The sequence below is a fragment of the Coregonus lavaretus genome, assembly GCF_964263955.1.
Source record: "Coregonus lavaretus genome assembly, chromosome: 1".
Taxonomy (NCBI): domain Eukaryota; kingdom Metazoa; phylum Chordata; class Actinopteri; order Salmoniformes; family Salmonidae; genus Coregonus; species Coregonus lavaretus.
In genome coordinates this window covers 80,889,849-80,912,968 of record NC_139988.1, presented here as the reverse complement: position 1 = coordinate 80,912,968, position 23,120 = coordinate 80,889,849, and the positions used below count along the sequence as shown (strand labels likewise).

At 41.9% G+C, this 23,120-nt stretch overlaps 1 protein-coding gene across 1 annotated transcript in view; it reads right to left on the bottom strand.

Moving 5' to 3' along the window:
* Positions 1-23,120, bottom strand: part of LOC311137204 (ras-related protein Rab-26-like) — a 156,408-nt gene that overhangs the window by 132,180 nt on the left and 1,108 nt on the right. Inside the window, exon 2 of the mRNA XM_084171564.1 lies at positions 4,207-4,317. Within this exon, the coding sequence (XP_084027690.1) occupies positions 4,207-4,317 (111 nt within the window). The remainder of the gene's footprint in view (positions 1-4,206; positions 4,318-23,120) is intronic.

Here is a 23,120-nt window from a genome sequence, read left to right as displayed (position 1 = left end):
TATGTTTGGTTGGGTGCACTTGCACTTGCACGCATGCACAATCACAAAAAAACACACATTACTTCAAAACAAATGCCTCTAAGCGTGTTGGTCAAAAAGGAAATGAAATCCCCCAGAGCCAAACAGAGCATTAAGGACACCATAAACCTGCGGGGTCTAATCACCATAACTCCTCTCATATGAAGCACAGACAGTAGATTAATGACAATCTTAGGATGAGGAAATGATGGGTCTCTCATTTTACTGAGGTGCTGGTTGTGATAAAACACATCCAGGGATATGTCCATGGAGGCAGTGTCACAGCGCAGATAACCCCCCCCCCCATCGATCTACCTTTTATCCACCGGTCTCCTTAACATTGTGTGTGTACATGCAAACACAGCATTGACCAGCCCGTTTATTACGGCCATATATTTTCTCGGCAGACGTTTTCATTTCCTGAGACTTGCATGCATGTGCTGCACTTTTACAATATGTCTTAAAACCCATTTATAGCACATAATAATAGGGCTTTGTTCAAAAAGAATAAAACACAACATGAACAACAACCTTGACCTACCAATAACCAATATCCTTCTCCATAGATACTGTAAACAGCCTATATTTTGAAGTCTTTGCTGTTGTTTGAGGATCTGTAATGATCACAATAAAAGCCTACATTTTTCATCATAAAATTCCATTCCCACCTCCACTCGGAGGTATCATTTGGAGTTTGATTTTCCTATTGATTGGTCCTACCTAGACTACAATGATTCAGCAGAAGCCTATACTTCAGAGAAAAACACAAACTTTAAAGTGAGCAATTTGTTTTCAATCCTATTCCCGTCTCCATCTCCATCTTTCCTCCCAGAGGAGTTAGTTAACGCCGCAGTCTAATTGTGCACACAACACCTCAGACTGCCACACTGCAATTACCCATGTCGCTGTGTGGTCACTGGTCAGTCCTGTCACGTTACACAACACACATGAAGGAGGTGTTGTGGCTCCGCCGGCCTCCACGCTGGCTACACCGCTTCTTTAATGATTAACTGGTGTACTGCTGCTGCTGGGAGTTACAGGACTAGAGGCTTGGGGGCTGGGAGAGACAGGAGATAAGCCATCTGCTCAGAGGGGGCAGCTGAGAGGGACACTCCAAACCCCACAGCTGAGCTAAATTAGCCTCTGGGGAACAGCTTTATTAAATTGAAAGAATTATGCAACAGACAAAATGAAGAATGTGATCTGCTTTATCTATTAACCTAGTGAACAAGTTGACTGCTGGTATTTATTTAAAAATAACAATATACAAATGTATGAAAAAACATGCTAAAACAGTTTCAACAGTACTGGAAATCATACCGTGGGTATTTAAAAAAAAAAATGTGTACAATTTTATTTTGGTTTTCAGACAATACAAAAACATACATAGACAAAAACAATAGACAACTTAACATTTGACAACATACATTTCAACTAACATTAATGACATCACACTTTATCAGACCCACATGTTCCCACCGTATCCACACCCATCCTGCCCATCTCAAAATAGCATCTTCTCTCATTCCTCATCCTTTTGATTTCTCCAGAGCCTGAAATACTTTATGCTGTATGGCTTCAAATTGTACAAATTTATTTCATATTGTGGTCATTTCAAAATACACCAGTATACGGTATATACTGTACAGTGCCTTCAGAAAGTTTTAATTCCCCTTGACTTATACCACATTTTGTTGTTTTACAGCATGAAGTCAAAATGGATTAAATATATTTTTTTCCTCACCCATCTACACACAATACCCCATAATGACAAAGTGAAAACATGTTTTTAGAAATGTTTGCAACTTTATTGAAAATGAAATACATAAATATCTAATTTACATAAGTATTCACACCGCTGAGTCAATCCGTTAGAATTACCTTTGGCAGCGATTACAACTGTTAGTCTTTCTGGGTAAGTCTCTAAGAGCTTTCCACACCTGGATTGCACAATATTTGCACCTTATTATTTCTCAAATTCTTCAAGCTCTGTCAAGTCGGTTGTTGATCATTGCCAGACAGCCACTTTCAAGTCTTGCCGTAGATTTCCAAGCAGATTTAAGTCAAAACTGTAACTAGGCCACTCAGGAACATTCAATGTAGTCTTGGTAAGCAACTCCAGTGTATATTTGGCCTTGTGTTTTAGGTTATTGTCCTGCTGAATGGTGAATTTGTCTCCCAGTGTCTGTTGGAAAGCAGACTGAACCAGGTTTTCCTCTAGGATTTTGCCTATGCTTAGCTCTATTCCATTTATTTTTATCCTAAAAAACACCCTAGTCCTTGCCGATGACAAGCATACCCATAACATGATGCTGTCACCACCATGCTTGAAAATATGAAGCATGATGCTGTCACCACCATGCTTGACTCACTCAGTGAGGTGTTGTGTTGGATTTGCCCCAAACATAACACTTGGTTTTCTGGATATTAAGTTAATTTCTTTGCCACATTCTTTGCAGTTTTACTTTAGTGTCTTATTGCAAACAGGATGCATGTTTTGAGATATTCCTATTCAGGCTTCCTTCTTTTCACTCTGTCATTTAGATCAGTATTAAGGAGTAACTACATTGTTGTTGATCCATCCTCAGTTTTCTCCTATCACAGCCATTAAACTCTTCAACTGTTTTAAAATCACCATTGGCCTCATGGTGAAATCCCTGAGAGGTTTCCTTTCTCTCCGGCAACTGAGTTAGGAAGGACGCCTGTATCTTTGTAGTGACTGGGTGTATTGATACACCATCCAAAGTGTAATTAATAACTTCAACCTTCCTCAAAGGGATATTCAATGTCTGCTTTATTTTATTTGTTTACCCATCTACCAATAGGTGCCCTTCTTTATGAGGCATTGGAAAACCTCCCTGGTCTTTGTGGTTGAATCTGTGTTTGAAATTCACTGCTCGACTGAAGGACCTTACAGATAATTGTATGTTTGTGATACAGTGATGAGGTAGTCATTAAAAAATTAGGTTAAACACTATTATAGCACACAGAGTGATCCATGCAACTTATTATGTGACTTGTTAAGCAAATGTTTACACCTGAACTTATTTAGGCTTGCCATAAGAAAGGGGCTGAATACTTATTGACTCAAGACATTTCAGCTTTTAATTTTTAATTAATTTGTAAAAATGTCTAGAAACATTATTCCACTTTGACATTATGGGGTATTGTGAGTAAACCAGTGACACAAAATCTCAATTTAATCAATTTTACATTCAGGCTGTAACAAAACAAAATGTGGAAAAGGTCAAGGGGTGTGAATACTTTCTGAAGGTACTGTCCGGTATATCGCCCAAGTGTAGCATGGTGTATCCAGCTGAGTAGACATCATTGGCCTGCTGCTGATGGAGACAGTTTGGTCAACACTGACTCGTTTTATGATGTTTGCTGACATTAAGTTGAGCTAGGGTTGATATACACTGTTAACTGATTCTGATCCAAAGCCACCACACCAAAATGCTGCCTTCTTTTAGTTGTCTTAGCAATGGTCAGCCTAAGCTAATCAAAAGGGGACCATCGCGCTCTCCCAGAAGTTTGGTTGGTACGTAAAAACCAGTGAATTCAGATAAATAAAAAAGGTGTCACATAAAGCTTATTTAATTTTTCAATGTTGTTATTATTTTCACTGCATCAGGGATAGCGTACACAAACGTTTCGGCTTTGCAGCCTTCACCCAAAGCTACCCTGAGGGTAACCTGTTTGGGATTTCAGTGTGCAGTAAAAAATAATTAGCCAATCAATAACAACGTAACTTTTAATGACCACATTACCTTTGACCATCTGTGACGATGCAAGCTCTCTACTGGTCTCTCGTCACGTCGAACTATCGTTCTCCATTTCCCATGAGCGCCGAGTTCAAACATTTCCATGTCTACAAACTCCATTACTGTTGTTGCATTAAACTTATGAGTGCACCATTCGTTTGTGCTTAATTTTGCACCATATTTGTTTTCTCTGGGTTGCGCTCAAACCCTCCTAAGTTAGACTGCTGGATACCATTATTTACACCATCAAGGGATCCCATTTAAATCACCTTCATGGCATGGAGAAGATAATTACGACCTTTTACATTTTCTTTCATTCGTGTATTCATTTTGTGTGTGTGTTTGTGTGTTTGTGCGTGTGCGTGTGCATGTGTGTGTGTGTGTGTGTGTGTGTGTGTGTGTGTGTGTGTGTGTGTTTGCTCACCCTGAAGTCAATGCCCACAGTAGAGATGAAGCTACCGGCCAAGAAAGCGCCGTCCTTGAAGCGAACCAGCAGGCAAGTCTTCCCTACACCTGAGTCTCCCACCAACATCACCTGTAGAGGGACACAAATTACTTTATTGTTAATGTTCCATGGACGCATTGTTGGGCTTATACACAGCCTGTACACCCAGAGAGAGAGAGACCGAAAGACATCTCCATCTTCTCTGAATCCCTGTGGTAGGGGTTGATGAGCCCTCAGTAGTGGAGGTCAACGATCATTCCACCATGAAGCTCTACTCCACACAGTGAGGTGATTTGTCTCAGTCGGGTGATGAGTCCGTCTCTGTGTCTGTCTGAGAATCTAACCTGCCTTCAGACCTCCATCTATGACACTAACATCTGTATACCACAGACTTTGCTCCCTCTTAGCAAACTCACTATAAGTCAAGGCTAAGAGAGATGAGAGTAGGAGGATCAATGATACAGTGCCTTGCAAAAGTATTCACCCCCCTTGCCGTTTTTCCTATTTTGTTGCATTACAACCTGTAATTTAAATTGATTTTTATTTGGATTTCATATAATGGACATACACAAAATAGTCCAAATTGTTGAAGTGAAATAAAAAAAATTACTTGTTTCAAAAAAGTATAAAAAATAAATAACGGAAAAGTGGTGCGTGCATATATATTCACCCCCTTTGCTATGAAGCCCCTAAATAAGATCTGGTGCAACCAATTACCTTCAGAAGTCACATAATTAGTTAAATAATGTCCACCTGTGTGCAATCGAAGTGTCACATGATCTCAGTATATATACACCTGTTCTGAAAGGCCCCAGAGTCTGCAACACCACTAAGCAAGGGGCACCACCAAGCAAGCGGCACCATGAAGACCAAGAAGCTCTCCAAACAGGTCAGGGACAAAGTTGTGGATAAGTACAGATCAGGGTTAGGTTATAAACAAATATCCGAAACTTTGAACATCCCACGGAGCACCATTAAATCCATTATTAAAACATTTAAAGAATATGGCACCACAACAAACCTGCCAAGAGAGGGCCGCCCACCAAGACTCACGGACCAGGCAAGGAGGGCATTAATCAGAGAGGCAACAAAGAGACCAAAGATAACCCTGAAGGAGCTGCAAAGCTCCACAGCGGAGATTAGAGTATCTGTCCATAGGACCACTTTAAGCCGTACACTCCACAGAGCTGGGCTTTACGGAAGAGTGGCCAGAAAAAAAGCCATTGCTTAAAGAAGAAAATAAGTAAACACGTTTGGTGATCGCCAAAAGGCATGTGGGAGACTCCCCAAACATATGGAAGAAGGTACTCTGGTCAGATGACACTAAAATTGAGCTTTTTGGCCATCAAGGAAAACGCTATGTCTGGCGCAAACCCAACACCTCTCATCACCCAGAGAACACCATCCCCACAGTGAAGCATGGTGGTGGCAGCATCATGCTTTGGGGATGTTTTTCATTGGCAAGGACTGGGAAACTGGTCAGAATTGAAGGAATGATGGATGGCGCTAAATACAGGGAAATTCTTGAGGGAAACCTGTTTCAGTCTTCCAGAGATTTGAGACTGGGACGGAGGTTCACCTTCCAGCAGGACAATGACCCTAAGCATACTACTAAAGCAACACTTGAGAGGTTTATTGAGAATCTGTGGTATGACTTGAAGATTGCTGTACACCAGTGGAACCCATCCAACTTGAAGGAGCTGGAGCAGTTTTGCCTTGAAGAATGGGCAAAAATCCCAGTGGCTAGATGTGCCAAGCTTATAGAGACATACCCCAAGAGACTTAATATGCCATTTAGCAGACACTTTTATCCAAAGCGACTTACAGTCATGCGTGCATACATTTTTGTGTATGGGTGGTCCCGGGGATTGAACCCACTACCCTGGCGTTACATGCGCCGTGCTCTACCAGCTGAGCTACAGAGGACCACACCACCTTTTGCAGCTGTAATTGCTGCAAAAGGTGGCTCTACAAAGTATTGACTTTGGAGGGGTGAATAGTTATGCACGCTCAAGTTCTGTTTTTTTGTATTACTTCTTGTTTGTTTCACACAAAACAATATTTTGCATCTTCAAAGTGGTAGGCATGTTGTGTAAATCAAATGATACAAACCCACCAAAAATCAATTTTAATTCCAGGTTGTAAGGCAACAAAATAGGAAAAATGCCAAGGGGGTGAATAATTTCGCAAGCCACTGTAAAGGGGAGACTCAGTGGTGTGTGTGTGTGTGTGTGTGTGTGTGTTTCCGTGCGTGGGAAGTGTTGTGCGCTGACTGAGAAGCTCAAAACAGCTCAGGGAGAAAAATGTATTCACATCTTCAAAAACACAAGAGTTCAGTTCACCTAAAAATACACACAGCTACAGAGTAATAAATCTGGCATCTGAGAGGAGCACTCACTCAGTATCACTTCAAAGAGAAACACTGAAGACGACATCCTATGGGAGCAATCTGGAAAAGAGGTGGAAAGGGAAGCACAGGGGGCACCGGAACTGCCCAGCTAACAACAAACGTTCCTACAACTTTAGAGAACGTTCCCTTAAGAGTCTCATTTGGTCATTACCTAAAGTTTTCATAGGAATGTTCCAGTGACGTGCAAGGACTGTTTCCAAGAGACCATTCCCTTAATGTCAAACAGAACTTACCCAGAACATGGTTACCATATTCTCAGAATATTCAATATTAATGTTCTAGACAAGTGTTATTGGTACGTTGCAAACACATTCCCGTGTCAGCCCAACGCATCACAGAGGGCACACTACCTGCCCTCCAGGACATCTACAGCACCCGGTGTCACAGGAAGGCCAAGAAGATTATCAAAGACCTCAGCCACCCGAGCCACGGCCTGTTCATCCCGCTACCATCTAGAAGGCGGAGACAGCACAGGTGCATCAATACTCGGACCGAGAGATTAAAAAACAGCTTCTATCTCCAGGCCATCAGACCGAAATAGTCACCACTGGCCGGTCATTTAGGGAATGTTCTCCTAACTCTAACGCCAGAACATGTTAAATACGTTTTCAGGAGATTTTTGCTAACATACATAGAATGTTCCCCTAACTAATGGAAAACTGGACACTCAAAACATCTGGGGAACATTACAGGTAACATTACAACAATATTCTCTCTCCCTAGAATTGTTAGCTGGGTGAAGAGGGGGCATGGGGCATACCAGGCTAATGTGCCAGTGTTCTCAAGTTGGTCATCATAGTATTGCAGGGCAGTTGAGCTGTGGAGGCTATAGAACTTGACCTGAGCAATGATTGCAAAGACATAGCAAAGACGTAGAGTAAGTTTAGGTTAAGGAATAAAAGTTTGACATGCATAGGAACACTGTCAGGGCTCTCCAACGCTGTTCCTGGAGAGCTATTGTCCTGCAGGTGCGCTAGACTAGGGTTGGAGCGAAAACCTACAGGACTGTAGCTCCCCAGGAACAGGGTGGCAGAGCCCTGCTGTAGACCCTATGCATGGCTGGAGATTACACTTTTCCACATGACCCCCCCCCCCACACACACACACACTTAGAAGTGCAACCAGATGGCATGAACACAATGCAGGCATAATACAACCAAGCAACCCCCATGTTCAGCTACATATGTAGGATATTCATTTGAGCCAGTTTGATACATCAGGAGAATAATCCTGCAGCAACAGGAAATGTGATTTATTATGTGGATTATAATGAATGGACATTTTTGTGGGGCTTGATAAATATTTTGTTAGGGCAAATCAAGTCTGAAATTTCAAAGTGGAAATTACAAACTTTAGAAGCATTTTAAAAACTCTAATACACTACGAGTTTGCATTTCATGCTTTGCAGGACAATTCACAGCAACTGGGTGTTACACAGTCAGTGTTTGTTCTTGTCACAGTGTGAATGTTTGAGTGCTGTGTCGGGAGTGGCACACAATCGTCACCCATATCCTTGTTGACACAGCTGTGGCTCAGTAGTTGACAATAGTCATTAATGTAGGTTCAGTACGTAAGTGTAATGTAACCAAACATCAATTTCAATCATTAGGCAAATGTGCCTTGGTCTTAAAATGTCATGATTTACCCTAACCATTTGGCACTATGATTCTGGTTAGAATGTTTTGCTTTATTATTCAGATAATGCCATAACTAACAAGACCAGAAATAAAAAAGGGATATTTTTTTGCTCTTTTCACGTTTATTTTTAAGAAATGTGCATGCAAGAACAGGCTTGTGCCTTGATTAAATAAAACAACTAATGTAAGACAATGTTAATGCCTTGATGAATAAGAAATTAGCCTAATGTAATAGAGATAAAATAATGTAATAAAATAAAATAATGTAAGATGTTTCTGTCGTGAAGAAAAATGTTCTTTGAGGGTCCTCTCTCCTCTTTAGTATACATATTTATACTGGGGGTGTAGTAATACATGGGCTGAGCAGCACAGCAGGGGCACTGGGGCAGCCACAACAATAGGTGGTCTGGACAGCAGTCGCCCAGGTGTATGTCATATGGACAGTACCTTCTTCGGGACGAAGCCGGCACGTGCGCCGGGAGTCTCAATCTTCAGGAGCGTCTCTGGGGTGAGCTCCATCCCGTGGACCTTGGGAGGCTGCGCCGGTGCCACTGTTGCCAGTGAAGGCATTGGCCGCGCGGGAGTCCAGCAGGTTCTTAATCATCTGCTGGATCTCTGGAGTCAGGCAAGCCCATCCCGGGGGTCTCTGAAGACGAGCTGGGTCCATTGCAGGCGGCAGTGGACTCCGAGCTCAAATCCTGCGTTCTTCTTCTTCTACTCCTCCTCCTCCAGCCCAAACACCATTTTGTTTATGGTATCAGCAGGGCTCTCTTGGGGCCAGGCGGCCTTCTCATCAATGGCCCTTTCGGCCTTCTGTAACACTGAGTCAAACAAGTTGATGCAGAAGGCAATCGGCGATACCTTGCTTTTATACATTTTGGAACATGCATCATAATGGAACCCCAAATTACATCATACAACTTTTTGACCACTCTTTTGTTAATTTTCTGTATTTTATTTTAATTTTTTACAATTTGGAGTGCAGGATGTTTAAAAACAAAATAGCCGGTCACTGGCTAAATTAAATACATTTTTATCATGTGTTGTTCATAGTTATAGGCCAATGGCTCTGAGACCAGCTTGGCCTCATCTAACCTTAGTTGTTTTAGTTCTCCCAACCTTTTATGTAAATGTCCTAACCTTAGTTCTCCTAAGGGACAGTTAGAAATGTACTGGGGGGGGGGGGGGGGTGTCCAAAATAGGGGAGGGTTGTATAACTTCTTTTTGCTTTGGTGAGGATTGTTACGTACATATTCAATCTCTCCCTATCCCAGTCTGCTGTCCCCACATGCTTCAAGATGGCCACCATTGTCCCTGTACCCAAGAAAGCAAAGGTAACTGAACTAAGTGACTATCACCCCGTAGCACTCACTTCTGTCATCATGAAGTGCTTTGAGAGACTAGTCAAGGATCATATCACCTCTACCTTACCTGCCACCCTAGACCCACTTCAATTTGCTTACCGCCCCAATAGATCCACAGATGATGCAATCGCCATCACACTGCACACTGCCCTATCCCATCTGGACAAGAGGAATACCTATGTAAGAATGCTGTTCATTGACTATAGCTCAGCATTCAACACCATAGTACCCTCCAAGCTCATCATTAAGCTTGAGGCCCTGGGTCTGAACCCCACCCTGTGCAACTGGGTCCTGGACTTCCTGACGGGCCGCCCCCAGGTGGTGAATGTAGGAAACAACACCTCCACTTTGTGGATCCACAACGCTGGGGCCACACAAGGGTGCGTGCTCAGCCCCTCCTGTACTCCCTGTTCACCCATGACTGCGTGGCCAAGCACGCCTCCAACTCAATCATCAAGTTTGCAGACGACACAACAGTAGTAGGCTTGATTACCAACAATGACAAGACAGCCTACAGGGAGGAGGTGAGGGCTCTGGGAGTGTGGTGCCAGGAAAATAACCTCTAACTCAATGTCAACAAAAAAATTAATAATCGTGGACTTCAGGAAACAGCAGAGGGAGCACCCCCCTATCCACATCGACGGGACCGCAATGGAGAAGGTGGAAAGCTTCCAGTTCCTCGGCGTACACGTCATTGACAAACTGAAATGGTCCACCCACACAGACAGTGTGGTGAAGGCGGCACAACAGTGCCTCTTCAACCTCAGGCGGCTGAAGAAATTTGGCTTGGCACCTAAAACCCTCACAAACTTTTACAGATGCACAATTGAGAGCATCCTGTCGGGCTGTATCGGCAACTGGTACGACAATGAACATCTGAATGATTCAGAGGAGAACTGGGTGAAAGTGTTGTGGTCAGATGAGACCAAAATCAAGCTCTTTGGCATCAACTCAACTCGTCGTGTTTGGAGGAGGAGGAATGCTGCCTATGACCCCAAGAACACCATCCTCACCGTCAAACATGGAGGTGGAAACATTATGCTTTGGGGGTGTTTTTCTGCTAAGGGGACAGGACAACTTCACCGCATCAAACGGACGATGGACGGGGCCATGTACCGTCAAATCTTGGGTGAGAACCTCCTTCCCTCATCCAGGGCATTGAAAATGGGTCGTGGATGGGTATTCCAGCATGACAAAACACACGGCCAAGGCAACAAATGAGTGGCTCAAGAAGAAACACATTAAGGTCCTGGAGTGGCCTATCCAGTCTCCTGACCTTAATCCCATAGAAAATCTGTGGAGGGAGCTGAAGGTTCGAGTTGCCAAACGTCAGGCTCGAAACCTTAATGACTTGGAGAAGATCTGCAAAGAGGAGTGGGACAAAATCCCTCCTGAGATGTGGGCTAACCTGGTGGCCAACTACAAGAAACGTCTGACCTCTGTGATTGCCAACAAGTGTTTTGCCACCAAATACTAAGTAATGTTTTGCAGAGGGGTCAAATACTTATTTCCCTCATTAAAATGCAAATCAATTCATAACATTTTTGACATGCGTTTTTCTGTTTTTTGTTGTTGTTGTTATTCTGTCTCTCACTGTTCAAATAAACCTACAATTAAAACTATAGACTGATCATGTCTTTGTCAGTGGGCAAACATACAAAATCAGCAGGGGATCAAATACTTTTTTCCCTCACTGTATATACATAGATTAGAAATCACTGGCCACTTTAATTAATGGAACACTAGTCACTTTAATAATGTTTACATATCTTGCATTACTCATCTCATATGTATATACTGTATTCTATACTATTCTACTGTATCTTAGTCTATGCCACTCTGACATTGCTCGTCCATATATTTATTATATATATTATTGTATTGGGTATATGTTGTGAAATTGTTAGATATTACTTGTTAGATATTACTGCACTGTTGGAGCTAGAAACACAAACATTTTGTCACGCCCTGACTCAGGGGACTCGTATATGTTGAGTCAGGGTATGTATGTTCTATGTTGTGTATTTCTATGTTGGTTTTCTAGAATGTGTATTTCTATGTTGGCCGGTGTGGTTCCCAATCAGAGGCAGCTGTCGCTCGTTGTCTCTGATTGGGGACCATACTTAGGCAGCCTTGTTCCAGTTAAGGTATGGTGTGTTGTGTTGCCTTGGACTTCACGTTTCGTTTGTTATTTTGTCTAATATTTAATAAACATGTACGCATATCACGCTGCGCCTTGGTCTGACCCGTCTATAAACGATCGTGACACATTTCCCTACATCCGCAATAACATCTGCTAAACATGTGTATGTGACAATAAGATTTGATTTGATTTGATTATTTTATTTGTGTTTTTTTTACTGGGCACAGGTGATTGTAGTGCGTTTTTTCCCCTGATTTACATTCTCTCTTTTGCAGGTTTTACTATATAATTTCTTCTAGACACATTTCCTCATCTGCTTGCATGCACCTCCCTTATATCATGGTGTTTTGGTACTTCCCTTATGCACTTTGCTTTTCTGCGCGCTAACTTTTACTATACCATGGGTCAATATAGTCTAACTGTATATCCTGCCCTCTATCCACCATTCATAGTGACAATAGTGGTAGGTGGATCATTTGTCCAGATCTGCGATAGGCTAACTATCAATCATACCACACATAAAAGGATTCAAATCTGCATCAATTTTCAATATGAATCCACAAGCACCAATAGGAAAAACTGATAGACAGAGGAGAGGCCAGGTGCATCATTGCGCAAGAACAGTGACGACATGAGACACGCAGCTCAAAAAGGACCCCTATTGATCGTGTTTAGGGACAATACAATTATCCTAGCCAACAACAACACAATGTAATGAATAATTGCATTATTATTTTTAAGTGAGTACAAAATTCTACTCTCGGCGCAGTGAAAATGTCATTTGAATAACGGTGCAAAAGTCCTATGATTTGAAGATTTCATTCCATTTGGATCAGTTGTGGGACTACGCTCAACAGTTTATAAGGTCTAGAAAGACACAGTAGCAGGCCATTCTGGCTGTACTTTTACTTCTAATACTGAGATGTGCGGTCTGTTGCGGATCGTAATTCTCCCAAATCACCCTATAATAATGTGCCCACTATGCCTCCTCTCCAATCCAATGGCTATTCCTTGCGCACCTAAAACCTAATGCTTCAATATAGCCTAAATATTTATAATTTAACTTTTTTAATGTATTACCCTTTTATACAGTATGTGGCGTAAACACAACCATCATTTTCATACATTTCTGCATTTCCAGCACTAATTTGAGATCATTTCCACACTGCCACGTAGGGCTGCACGATATGTGCAAAAATCTTTCTTTTAACCAAATATTGCAATTGCGATTTGATTTGCGATTTCAATCAAAACACTTGGGTGAACTGTTGGAATCATGGAAATAGAATGATTATTCTATAGTTAGAATTTAATGATGACTTTGTTTCAGACAGGGCATGTTTGAGATTGTTCAGTTTGCTCACAATGCCTGGAGGATAAGGATAAATGTACTATTTGTGTAGTGTGGCTAGATGGTAGCAGTACTTGCCACAATTATTTGTATTTGTATTTATTATGGATCCCCATTAGCTGCTGCCAAGGCAGCAGCTACAGTTGAAGTCGGAAGTTTAAACACACTTAGGTTAGAGTCATTAAAACTCGTTTTTCAACCACTCCACAAATTTCTTGTTAACAAACTATAGTTTTGGCAAGTCGGTTAGGACATCTACTTTGTGCATGACAAGTAATTTTTCCAACAATTGTTTACAGACAGATTATTTCACTTATAATTCACTGTATCACAATTCCAGTGGGTCAGAAGATTACTGTGCCTTTAAACAGCTTGGAAAATTTCAGAAAATGATGTCATGGCTTTAGAAGCTTCTGATAGGCTAATTGACATAATTTGAGTCAATTGGAGGTGTCCCTGTGGCTGTATTTCAAGGCCTACATTCAAACTCAGTGCCTCTTTACTTGACATCATGGGAAAATCAAAAGAAATCAGCCAAGACCTCAGAAAAAAGAATTGTAGACCTCCACAAGTCTGGTTCATCCTTGGGAGCAATTTCCAAACAATGCAAGTATAAACACCATGGGACCACACAGCCGTCATACAGCTCAGCAAGGAGATGCGTTCTGTCTCCTAGAGATGAACGTACTTTGGTGCGAAAAGTGCAAATCAATCCCAGAAAAACAGCAAAGGACCTTGTGAAGATGCTGGAGGAAACAGGTACAAAAGTATCTATATCCACAGTAAAACAAGTCCTATATCGACATAACCTGAAAGGCCGCTCAGCAAGGAAGAAGCCACTGCTCCAAAACCGCCATAAAAAAGCCAGACTACGGTTTGCAACTGCACATGGGGACAAAGATCGTACTTTTTGGAGAAATGTCCTCAGGTCTGATGAAACAAAAATAGAACTGTTTGGCCATAATGACCATCGTTATGTTTGGAGGAAAAAGGGGGATGCTTGCAAGCCAAAGAACACCATCCCAACCGTGAAGCACGGGGGTGGCAGCATCATGCTGTGGGGGTGCTTTGCTGCATCAGGGACTGGTGCACTTCACAAAATTGATGGCATCATGAGGAAGGAAAATTATGTGGATATATTGAAGCAACATCTCAAGACATCCGTCAGGAAGTTAAAGCTTGGTCGCAAATGGGTCTTCCAAATGAACAATGATCCCAAGCATACTTCCATAGTTGTGGCAAAATGACTTAAGGACAACAAAGTCAACGTATGGAAGTTGCCATCACAAAGCCCTGACCTCAATCCTATAGAACATTTGTGGGCAGAACTGAAAAAGCGTGTGCGAACAAGGAGGCCTACAAACCTGACTCAGTTACACCAGCTCAGTCAGGAGGAATGGGCTAACATTCACCCAATTTATTGTGGGAAGCTTGTGGAAGGCTACCCGAAACATTTGACCCAAGTTAAACAGTTTAAAGGCAATGCTACCAAATACTAATTGATTGTATGTAAACTTCTGACCCACTGGGGATGTGATGAGAGAAATAAAAGCTGAAATAAATCATTCTCTCTACTATTATTCTGACATTTCACATTCTTAAAATAAAGTGGTGATCCTGACCCTAAAACAGGGGGGAAAAAATGTTTAATGTCAGGAATTGTGAATAACTGAGTTTAAATATATTTGGCTAAGGTGTATGTACATTTCTGACTTTTTTATGTCATTTAGCAGAGCGACTTACATGAGCAATTAGGGTTAAGTGCCTTGCTTAAGGGAACATCGACAGATTTTTCACCTAGTCGGCTCGGGGATTAGAACCAGCAACCTTTCGGTTATTGCCACCATGCTCTTACCCACTAAGCTACCTGCCGCCCTAGACTTCAACTGTACTCTTCCTGGGGTCCAGCAAAATTAAGACAGTTATACATTTTAAAAAACATTACAATACATTCATAACAGTTTTCACAGCATATTAAGTGTGTGCCCTCAGGTCCCTACTCCACTACCACATATCTACAAGACAAAATCCATGTGTATGTGTGTGTATAGAGCGTATGTTATCATGTGTGTGTATGCATGTGTCTATGTTTGTGTTGCTTCACAGTCCCCGCTGTTCCATAAGGTGTATTTTTATCTGTTTTTTAAATCTGATTCTACTGCTTGCGTCAGTTACCTGATATGGAATAGAGTTCCATGTAGTCATGGCTCTATGTAGTACTGTGCGCCTCCCATAGTCTGCTCTGGACTTGGGGACTGTGAAGAGACCTCTGGTGGCACGTCTTGTTGGGTATGCATGGGTGTCTGAGCTGTGTGCCAGTCGTTCAAACAGACAGCTCGGTGCTTTCAACATGTCAACACCTCTCACAAACACAAGAAGTGATGAAGTCATTCTCTCCTCCACTTTGAGCCAGGAGAGATTGACAGGCATATTATTAATGTTTGCTCTCTGTGTACATCCAAGGGCCAGCCATGCTGCCCTGTTTTGAGCCAGTTGCACTTTTCCTAAGTCCCTCTTTGTGGCACCTGACTACACGACTGAACAGTAGTCCAGGTGCGATCAAACTAGAGCCTGTAGGACCTGCCTTGTTCATACTGCTGTTAAGAACGTAGGGCAGCGTTTTATTATGGACAGACTTCTCCCCATCTTAGCTACTGTTGTATCAATTTGTTTTGACCATGACAGTTTACAATCCAGGGTTACTCCAAGCAGTTTAGTCACCTCAACTTGCTCAATCTCCACATTATTTATTACAATATTTAGTTGAGGTTTGGAGTTTAGTGAATGATTTGTTCCAAATACAATGCTTTTAGTTTTAGAAATATGTAGGACTAACTTATTCCTTGCCACCCACTCTTAAACTAACTGCAACTCTTTGTTAAGTGTTGCAGTCATTTCAGTCGCTGTAGTAGGTGACATATATAATATAATATAATATGCCATTTAGCAGACGCTTTTATCCAAAGCGACTTACAGTCATGCGTGCATACATTTTTGTGTTTGGGTGGTCCCGGGGATCGAACCCACTACCTTGGCGTTACAAGCGCCGTGCTCTACCAGCTGAGCTACAGATGAGGATGACATGTATAGTGTTGAGTCATCCTCATACATAGACACACTGGCTTTACTCAAAGCCAGTGGCATGTCATTAGTAAAGATTGAAAAAAGTAATGGGCCTAGACAGCTGCCCTGGGGAATTCCTGATTCTACCTGGATTATGTTGGAGAGGCTTCCATTAAATAACCCCCTCTTTGTTCTGTTAGACAGGTAACTCTGTATCCACAATATAGCAGGTGGAGTAAAGCCATAACACATACTTTTTTCCAGCAGCAGACTATGATCGATAATGTCAAAAGCCACACTGAAGTCTAACAAAACAGCCCCCACAATCTTTTTATCATCTCTCAGCCAATCATCAGTCATTTGTGTAAGTGTTGTGATTGTTGAATGTCCTTCTCTATAAGCATGCTGAAAGTTTGTTGTCAATTTGTTTACTGTAAAATAGCATTGTATCTGGTCAAACACAATGTTTTCCAATAGTTTACTAAGGGTTGGTAAAAGGCTAATTGGTAGGCTATTTGAGCCAGTAAAGGGGGCTTTACTATTCTTAGGTAGCGGAATGACTTTTGCTTCCCTCCAAGCCTGGGGGCATACACATTCTAGTAGGGTTAAATTGAAAATATGGCAAATAGGAGTGGCAATATCGTCCGCTATTATCCTCAGTAATTTTCCATCCAAGTTTTCAGACCCCGGTGGCTTGTCATTGTTGATAGACAACCATTTTTTCACCTCTTCCACACTCACTTTACGGAATTCAAAATTACAATGTTTGTCTTTCATAATTTGGTCAGATATACTTGGATGTGTAGTGTCAGCAATTGTTGCTGGCATGTCATGCATAAGTTTGCTAATCTTGCCAATTAAAAAATAATTAAAGTAGTTGGCAATATCAGTTGGTTTTGTGATGAATGAGCCATCTGATTCACTGAATGATGGAGCTGAGTTTGCCTTTTTTCCTAAAATTTCAATTAAGGTGCTCCAAAGCTTTTTACTATAATTATTTATGTAATTTATCTTTGTTTCATAGTGTAGTTTCTTCTTCTTTTTATTCAGTTTAGTCACATGATTTCTCAATTTGCAATACGTTTGCCAATCGGATGTGCAGCCAGACTTATTTGCCATTCCTTTTGCCTCATCCCTCTCAACCATACAATTTTTCAATTCCTCATCAATCCACGGGGATTTAACAGTTTTTACAGTCATTTTCTTAATGGGTGCATGCTTATTATAAACTGGAATAAGCAATTTCATACAAGTGTCAAGTGCAGTGTCTGTTTGCTCCTCATTACACACCACGGACCAACATATATTCTTTATATCAACAACATAGGAATCACTACAAAACGTATTGTATGACCTCTTATACACAATATTAGGCCCAGCCTTTGGAACTTTGATTTTCCTAGATATGGCTACTATATTGTGATCACTACATCCAATGGATTTGGATACTGCTTTCAAACAAATCTCTGTAGCATTAGTAAAGATACAATCAATACATGTTGATGATTTAATTCCTGTACTGTTTGTAACTACCCTGGTAGGTTGACTGATAACCTGAACCAGGTTGCAGGCACTGGTTACAGTTTGAAGTTTTCTATTGAGTGGGCAGCCTGATGAAAGCCAGTCAATATTTAAATCACCCAGAAAGTATACCTCTCTATTGATATCACGTACATTATCAAGCATCTCACACATGTTATCCAGATACTGACTGTTAGCACTTGGTGGTCTATAGCAGCTTCCCACCAGAATGGGTTTAGGTGAGGCAGATGAACCTGTAGCCATATTACTTCAACAGTTTTTAACATGAGATCCTCTCTAATCTTAACAGGAATGTGGTTCTGAATATAAACAGCAACACCTCCAACATTGGCATTTCTATCTTTTCTGTAAATGATATAACCTTGTATTGCTACCACTGTATCATCAAAGGTATTATCTAAGTGAGTTTCAGAGATAGTCAGAATATGACTGTCATCTGTTACTAGCAAATCATTGATTTCATGAACCTTGTTTCTTAAGCTACATATGTTAACGTTAGCTATTTTGAGCACTATTGTATGTGTATAATTTGTCAACATTTATTTTGCTTTGTAGTGTCTTGTAAGCCCCTGTGGTCTGGGCACCGGTACAGTGCCTTGCAAAAGTATTCATCCCCCTTGGCGTTTTTCCTATTTAGTTGCATTACAACCTGTAATTTAAATGGATTTTTATTTGGATTTCATGTAATGGACATACACAAAATAGTCAAAATTGGTGAAGTGAAATTAAAAAAATTACTTGTTTCAAAAAATTCTAAAAAGTAAATAACAGAAAAGTGGTGCGTGCACTCAACCCCTTTGCTATGAAGCCCCTAAATAAGATCTAGTGCAACCAACTACCTTCAGAAGTCACAGAATTAGTTATATATATACACCTGTTCTGAAAGGCCCCAGAGTCTGCAACACCACTAAGCACCATGAAGACCAAAGAGCTCTCCAAACAGGTCAGGGACAAAGTTGTGGAGAATTACAGATCAGGGTTGGGTTATAAAAAAAAATATCAGAAACTTTGAACATCCCACGGAGCACCATTAAATCCATTATAAAAAAAATGGAAAGAATATGGCACCACAACAAACCTGCCAAGAGAGAGCTGATCACCAAAAGTCAAGGACCAGGCAAGGAGGGCATTAATCAGAGGCAACAAAGAGATCAAAGATAACCCTGAAGGAGCTGCAAAGCTCCACAGTGGAGATTGGAGTATCTGTCCATAGGACCACTTTAAGCCGTACACTCCACAGAGCTGGGCTTTACGGAAGAGGGGCCAGAAAAAATGCCATTGCGTAAAGATAAAAATAAGCAAAATAAGTTTGGTGTTCACCAAAAGCCATGTAGGAGACTCCCCAAACATATGGAAGAAGGTACTCTGGTCAGATGAGACTAAAATTGAGCTTTTTGGCCATCAAGGAAAACACTATGTCTGGCGCAAACCCAACACCTCTCATCACCCCGAGAACACCATCCCCACAGTGAAGCATGGTGGTGTTTGTCTTCGGCAGGGACTGGGAAACTGGTCAGAATTCAAGGAATGATGGATGGCGCTAAATACAGGGAAATTCTTGAGGGAAACCTGTTTCAGTCTTCCAGAGATTTGAGACTGGGACGGAGGTTCACCTTCCAGCAGGACAATGACCATAAGCATACTGCTAAAGCAACACTTGAATGGTTTAAGGGGAAACATTTAAATGTCTTGGAATGGCCTAGTCAAAGTCCAGACCTCAATCCAATTAAGAATCTGTGGTATGACTTAAAGATTGCTGTACACCAGTGGAACCCATCCAACTTGGAGGAGCTGGAGCAGTTTTGCCTTGAAGAATGGGCAAAAATCCCAGTGGCTAGATGTGCCAAGCTTATACCCCAAGAGACTTGCAGCTGTAATTGCTGCTAAAGGTGGCTCTACAAAGTATTGACTTTGGGGGGGGTGTATAGTTATGCACGCTCAAGTTTTCAGTTTTTTTGTGTTATTTCTTGTTTGTTTCACAAAAAAATATATTTTGCATCTTCAAAGTGGTAGGCATGTTGTGTAAATCAAATGATACAAACCCCCCAAAAATCCATTTTAATTCCAGGTTGTAAGGCAACAAAATAGGAAAAATGCCAAGGGGGGTGAAATACTTTCACAAGCCACTGTAGGTGTAAGACACTTAAATTAATCATATCATATAATAGTGGACACTTTGAATACAGTGTTGTTTGACATGACAGGGAGGAGTTATTGTGACAGGGTAGGAACCAAAGTGTTGGTCAGTGTTTCCTAAAGGGACCCTATAATCTTTGGCTACATTAAAGCTACATTGTAACTTTTTTGGCAACCATTCTCATTGAAAGCAAGTCTAAGAAGCGGTAGATCTGTTCTATGTACACCATTTATGTTTCCCATTCTTAAGTTTTGTTTTTGCGTCTTTTACTTTCTGTATTGTACACCACCTTCAAACAGCTGAAAAGACAATACTTCTTAGTTATGGAAAATATATTTCACAGCGGTTTAGATGGTAAAATAATTCTCTACACAATGACTGCTTGTTTCGTCACAAACTGAAATTCTGAGAATTATTAGAATTTTAGCAACCAGGAATAGGCCTAGTAAAATATGGTGTACCGCCCAGTCCTATATCCCCTATATCGAAGTAAATTTGGACACGCAATGATATGTTGTGTGGTCCTTCCACTACGACTCGGGAAAGCATGTAGTTTATTAGGCTACAGATGAAACAAATGATGAACTTGACAGGGTGGTGAAAGTGCACAGTGATGAGCTTGATGCTCCTTTCAGTAAGTGTCGAGGGTCTTATTCTGGTGACATGATGATCAATGCTTGGCTGCTGTTTGACAAATAAAAATAATCTCACACTTTTGAACATAATCATCTCATCATGTAGGCCACATGTCAAACTGATTCCACGGAGGGTCGGGTCTCTGCGGGATTTCGCTCCACCCCTTGTACTTGATTGATTAATTAAGTTCACTAATTAATAAGGAGAGAGGGGGAAAAAACTCTAGTCCACCTTTACTCCACACACAGAGACGCATACAAAGCTCTCCCTCGCCCTCCATTTGGCAAATCTGACCATAATTCTATCCTCCGGATTGCTGCTTACAAGCATAAACGAAAGCAGGAATTACCAGTGACTCGCTCAATACGGAAGTGGTCAGATGACATGGATGCTACAGGACTGTTTTGCTAGCACAGACTGGAATATGTTCTGGGATTCATCCAATGGCATTGAGGAGTATACCACCTCAGTCACCGGCTTCATCAATAAGTGCATCGATGACGTAGTCCCCACAATGACCGTACGTACATATCCTAACCAGAAGCCATGGATTACAGGCAACATCCACACCGAGCTAAAAGCTAGAGCTTCCGCTTTCAAGGAGCGGGACACTAATCCGGACACTTATAAGAAATCCCGCTATGCCCTCAGATGAACCATCAAACAGGCAAAGCATCAATATAGGACTAAGATTGAATCATACTACACCAGCTCTGACGCTCGTCGGATGTGGCAGGGCTTGCAAACTATTACGGACTACAAAGGGAAACCCAACCACGATCTGCCCAGTAACGCGAGCCTACCAGACGAGCTAAATGCCTTTTATGCTCGCTTCGAGACAAGCAACACTGAAGCATGCATGAGAGCACCAGCTGTTCTGGACTGTGTGATCACGCTCTCCATAGTCGATGTGAGCAAGACCTTTAAACAGGTCAACATTCACAAGGCCGCGGGGCCAGACGGATTACCAGGATGTGTACTCAGAGCATGCGCGGACCAACTAGCAAATGTCTTCACTGACATTTTCAACCTCTCCCTGACCGAGTCTGTAATACCTACATGTTTCAAGCAGACCACCATAATCCCTGTGCCCAAGAAAGTGAAGGTAACCTGCCTAAATGACTACCGCCCCGTTGCACTCACATAGGTAGCCATGAAGTGCTTTGAAAGGCTGGTCATGGCTCACATCAACACCATCATCCCGGAAACCCTAGACCAACTCCAATTCGCATACCGCCCCAACAGATTCACAGATGACGCAATCTCAATCACACTCCACACTGCCCTTTCCCACCTGGACAAAAAAACACCTGTGTGAGAATGCTGTTCATTGACTACAGCTCAGCGTTCAACACCATAGTGCCCAAAAAGCACATCACTAAGCTAAGGACCCTGGGACTAAACACCTCCCTCTGCAACTGGATCCTGGACTTCCTGATGGGCCGCCCACAAATGGTAAGGGTAGGCAACAACACATCTGCCACGCTGATCCTCAACACGGGGGCCCCTCAGGGGTGTATGCTTAGTCCCCTCCTGTACTCCCTGTTCACCCATGACTGCGTGGCCAAGCATGACTCCAACACCTTCATTAAGTTTGCTGACGAAACAACAGTGGTAGGCCTGATCACCGACAACGATGAGACAGCCTATAGGGAGGTCAGAGACCTGGCAGTGTGGTGGCAGGACAACAACCTCTCCCTCCACTTGAGCAAGACAAAGGAGATGATTGTGGACTACAGGAAAAGGAGGGCCGAACATGTCTCTATTCACATTGACGGGGCTGTAGTGGAGCGGGTCAAGAGTTTCAAGTTCCTTGGTGTCCACATCACCAACAAACTATCATGGTCCAACATGGTCGTGAAGAGGTCTCCCCCTCAGGAGACTGAAAAGATTTGACATGGGTCCCTAGATCCTCAAAAAGTTCTACAACTGCACCATCGAGAGCATCCTGACCGGTTGCATCACCGCCTGGTAAGGCAACTGCTCGGCATCAGAGGCAGGCCCAAAAAATTGTCAAAGACTCCAGTCACCCAAGTCATAGACTGTTCTCTCTGCTACCGCATGGCAATTGGTACCGGAGCGCCAAGTCTAGGTCCAAAAGGATCCTTAACAGCTTCTACCCCCAAGCCATAAGACTGTTGAACAATTAATGAAACGGCCACCTGGACTATTCACTTTGACACCCCCCCCCCCCCCCCCTTTGATTTTACACAGCTGCTACTCGCTGTTTATCTATACATAGTCACTTTACCCCTACCTACATGTACAAATTACGTTGACTAACCTGTACCCCCGCACATTGACTCGGTACCGGTAACCCCTGTATATAGTCTCGGTATTGTTATTTTATTGTGTTACTTTTTATTTCATTTTTTTCTTTAGTTTATTTAGTAAATATTTTCTTAACTCTTTTTCTTGAACAGCATTGATGGGTAAGGGCTTGTAAGTAAGCATGTGACAAATACAATTTGTATTTTATTTTATTTTACTGACAAATAAAATCAATCAATCCAAATGGTGCAGTGGCCATTTGATGACTGGAAAGAGACATCTGTTACAAAACACCAAAAAGTGTAATGACATTTGGAGATTGTCAAGCCAAGTCTTTGA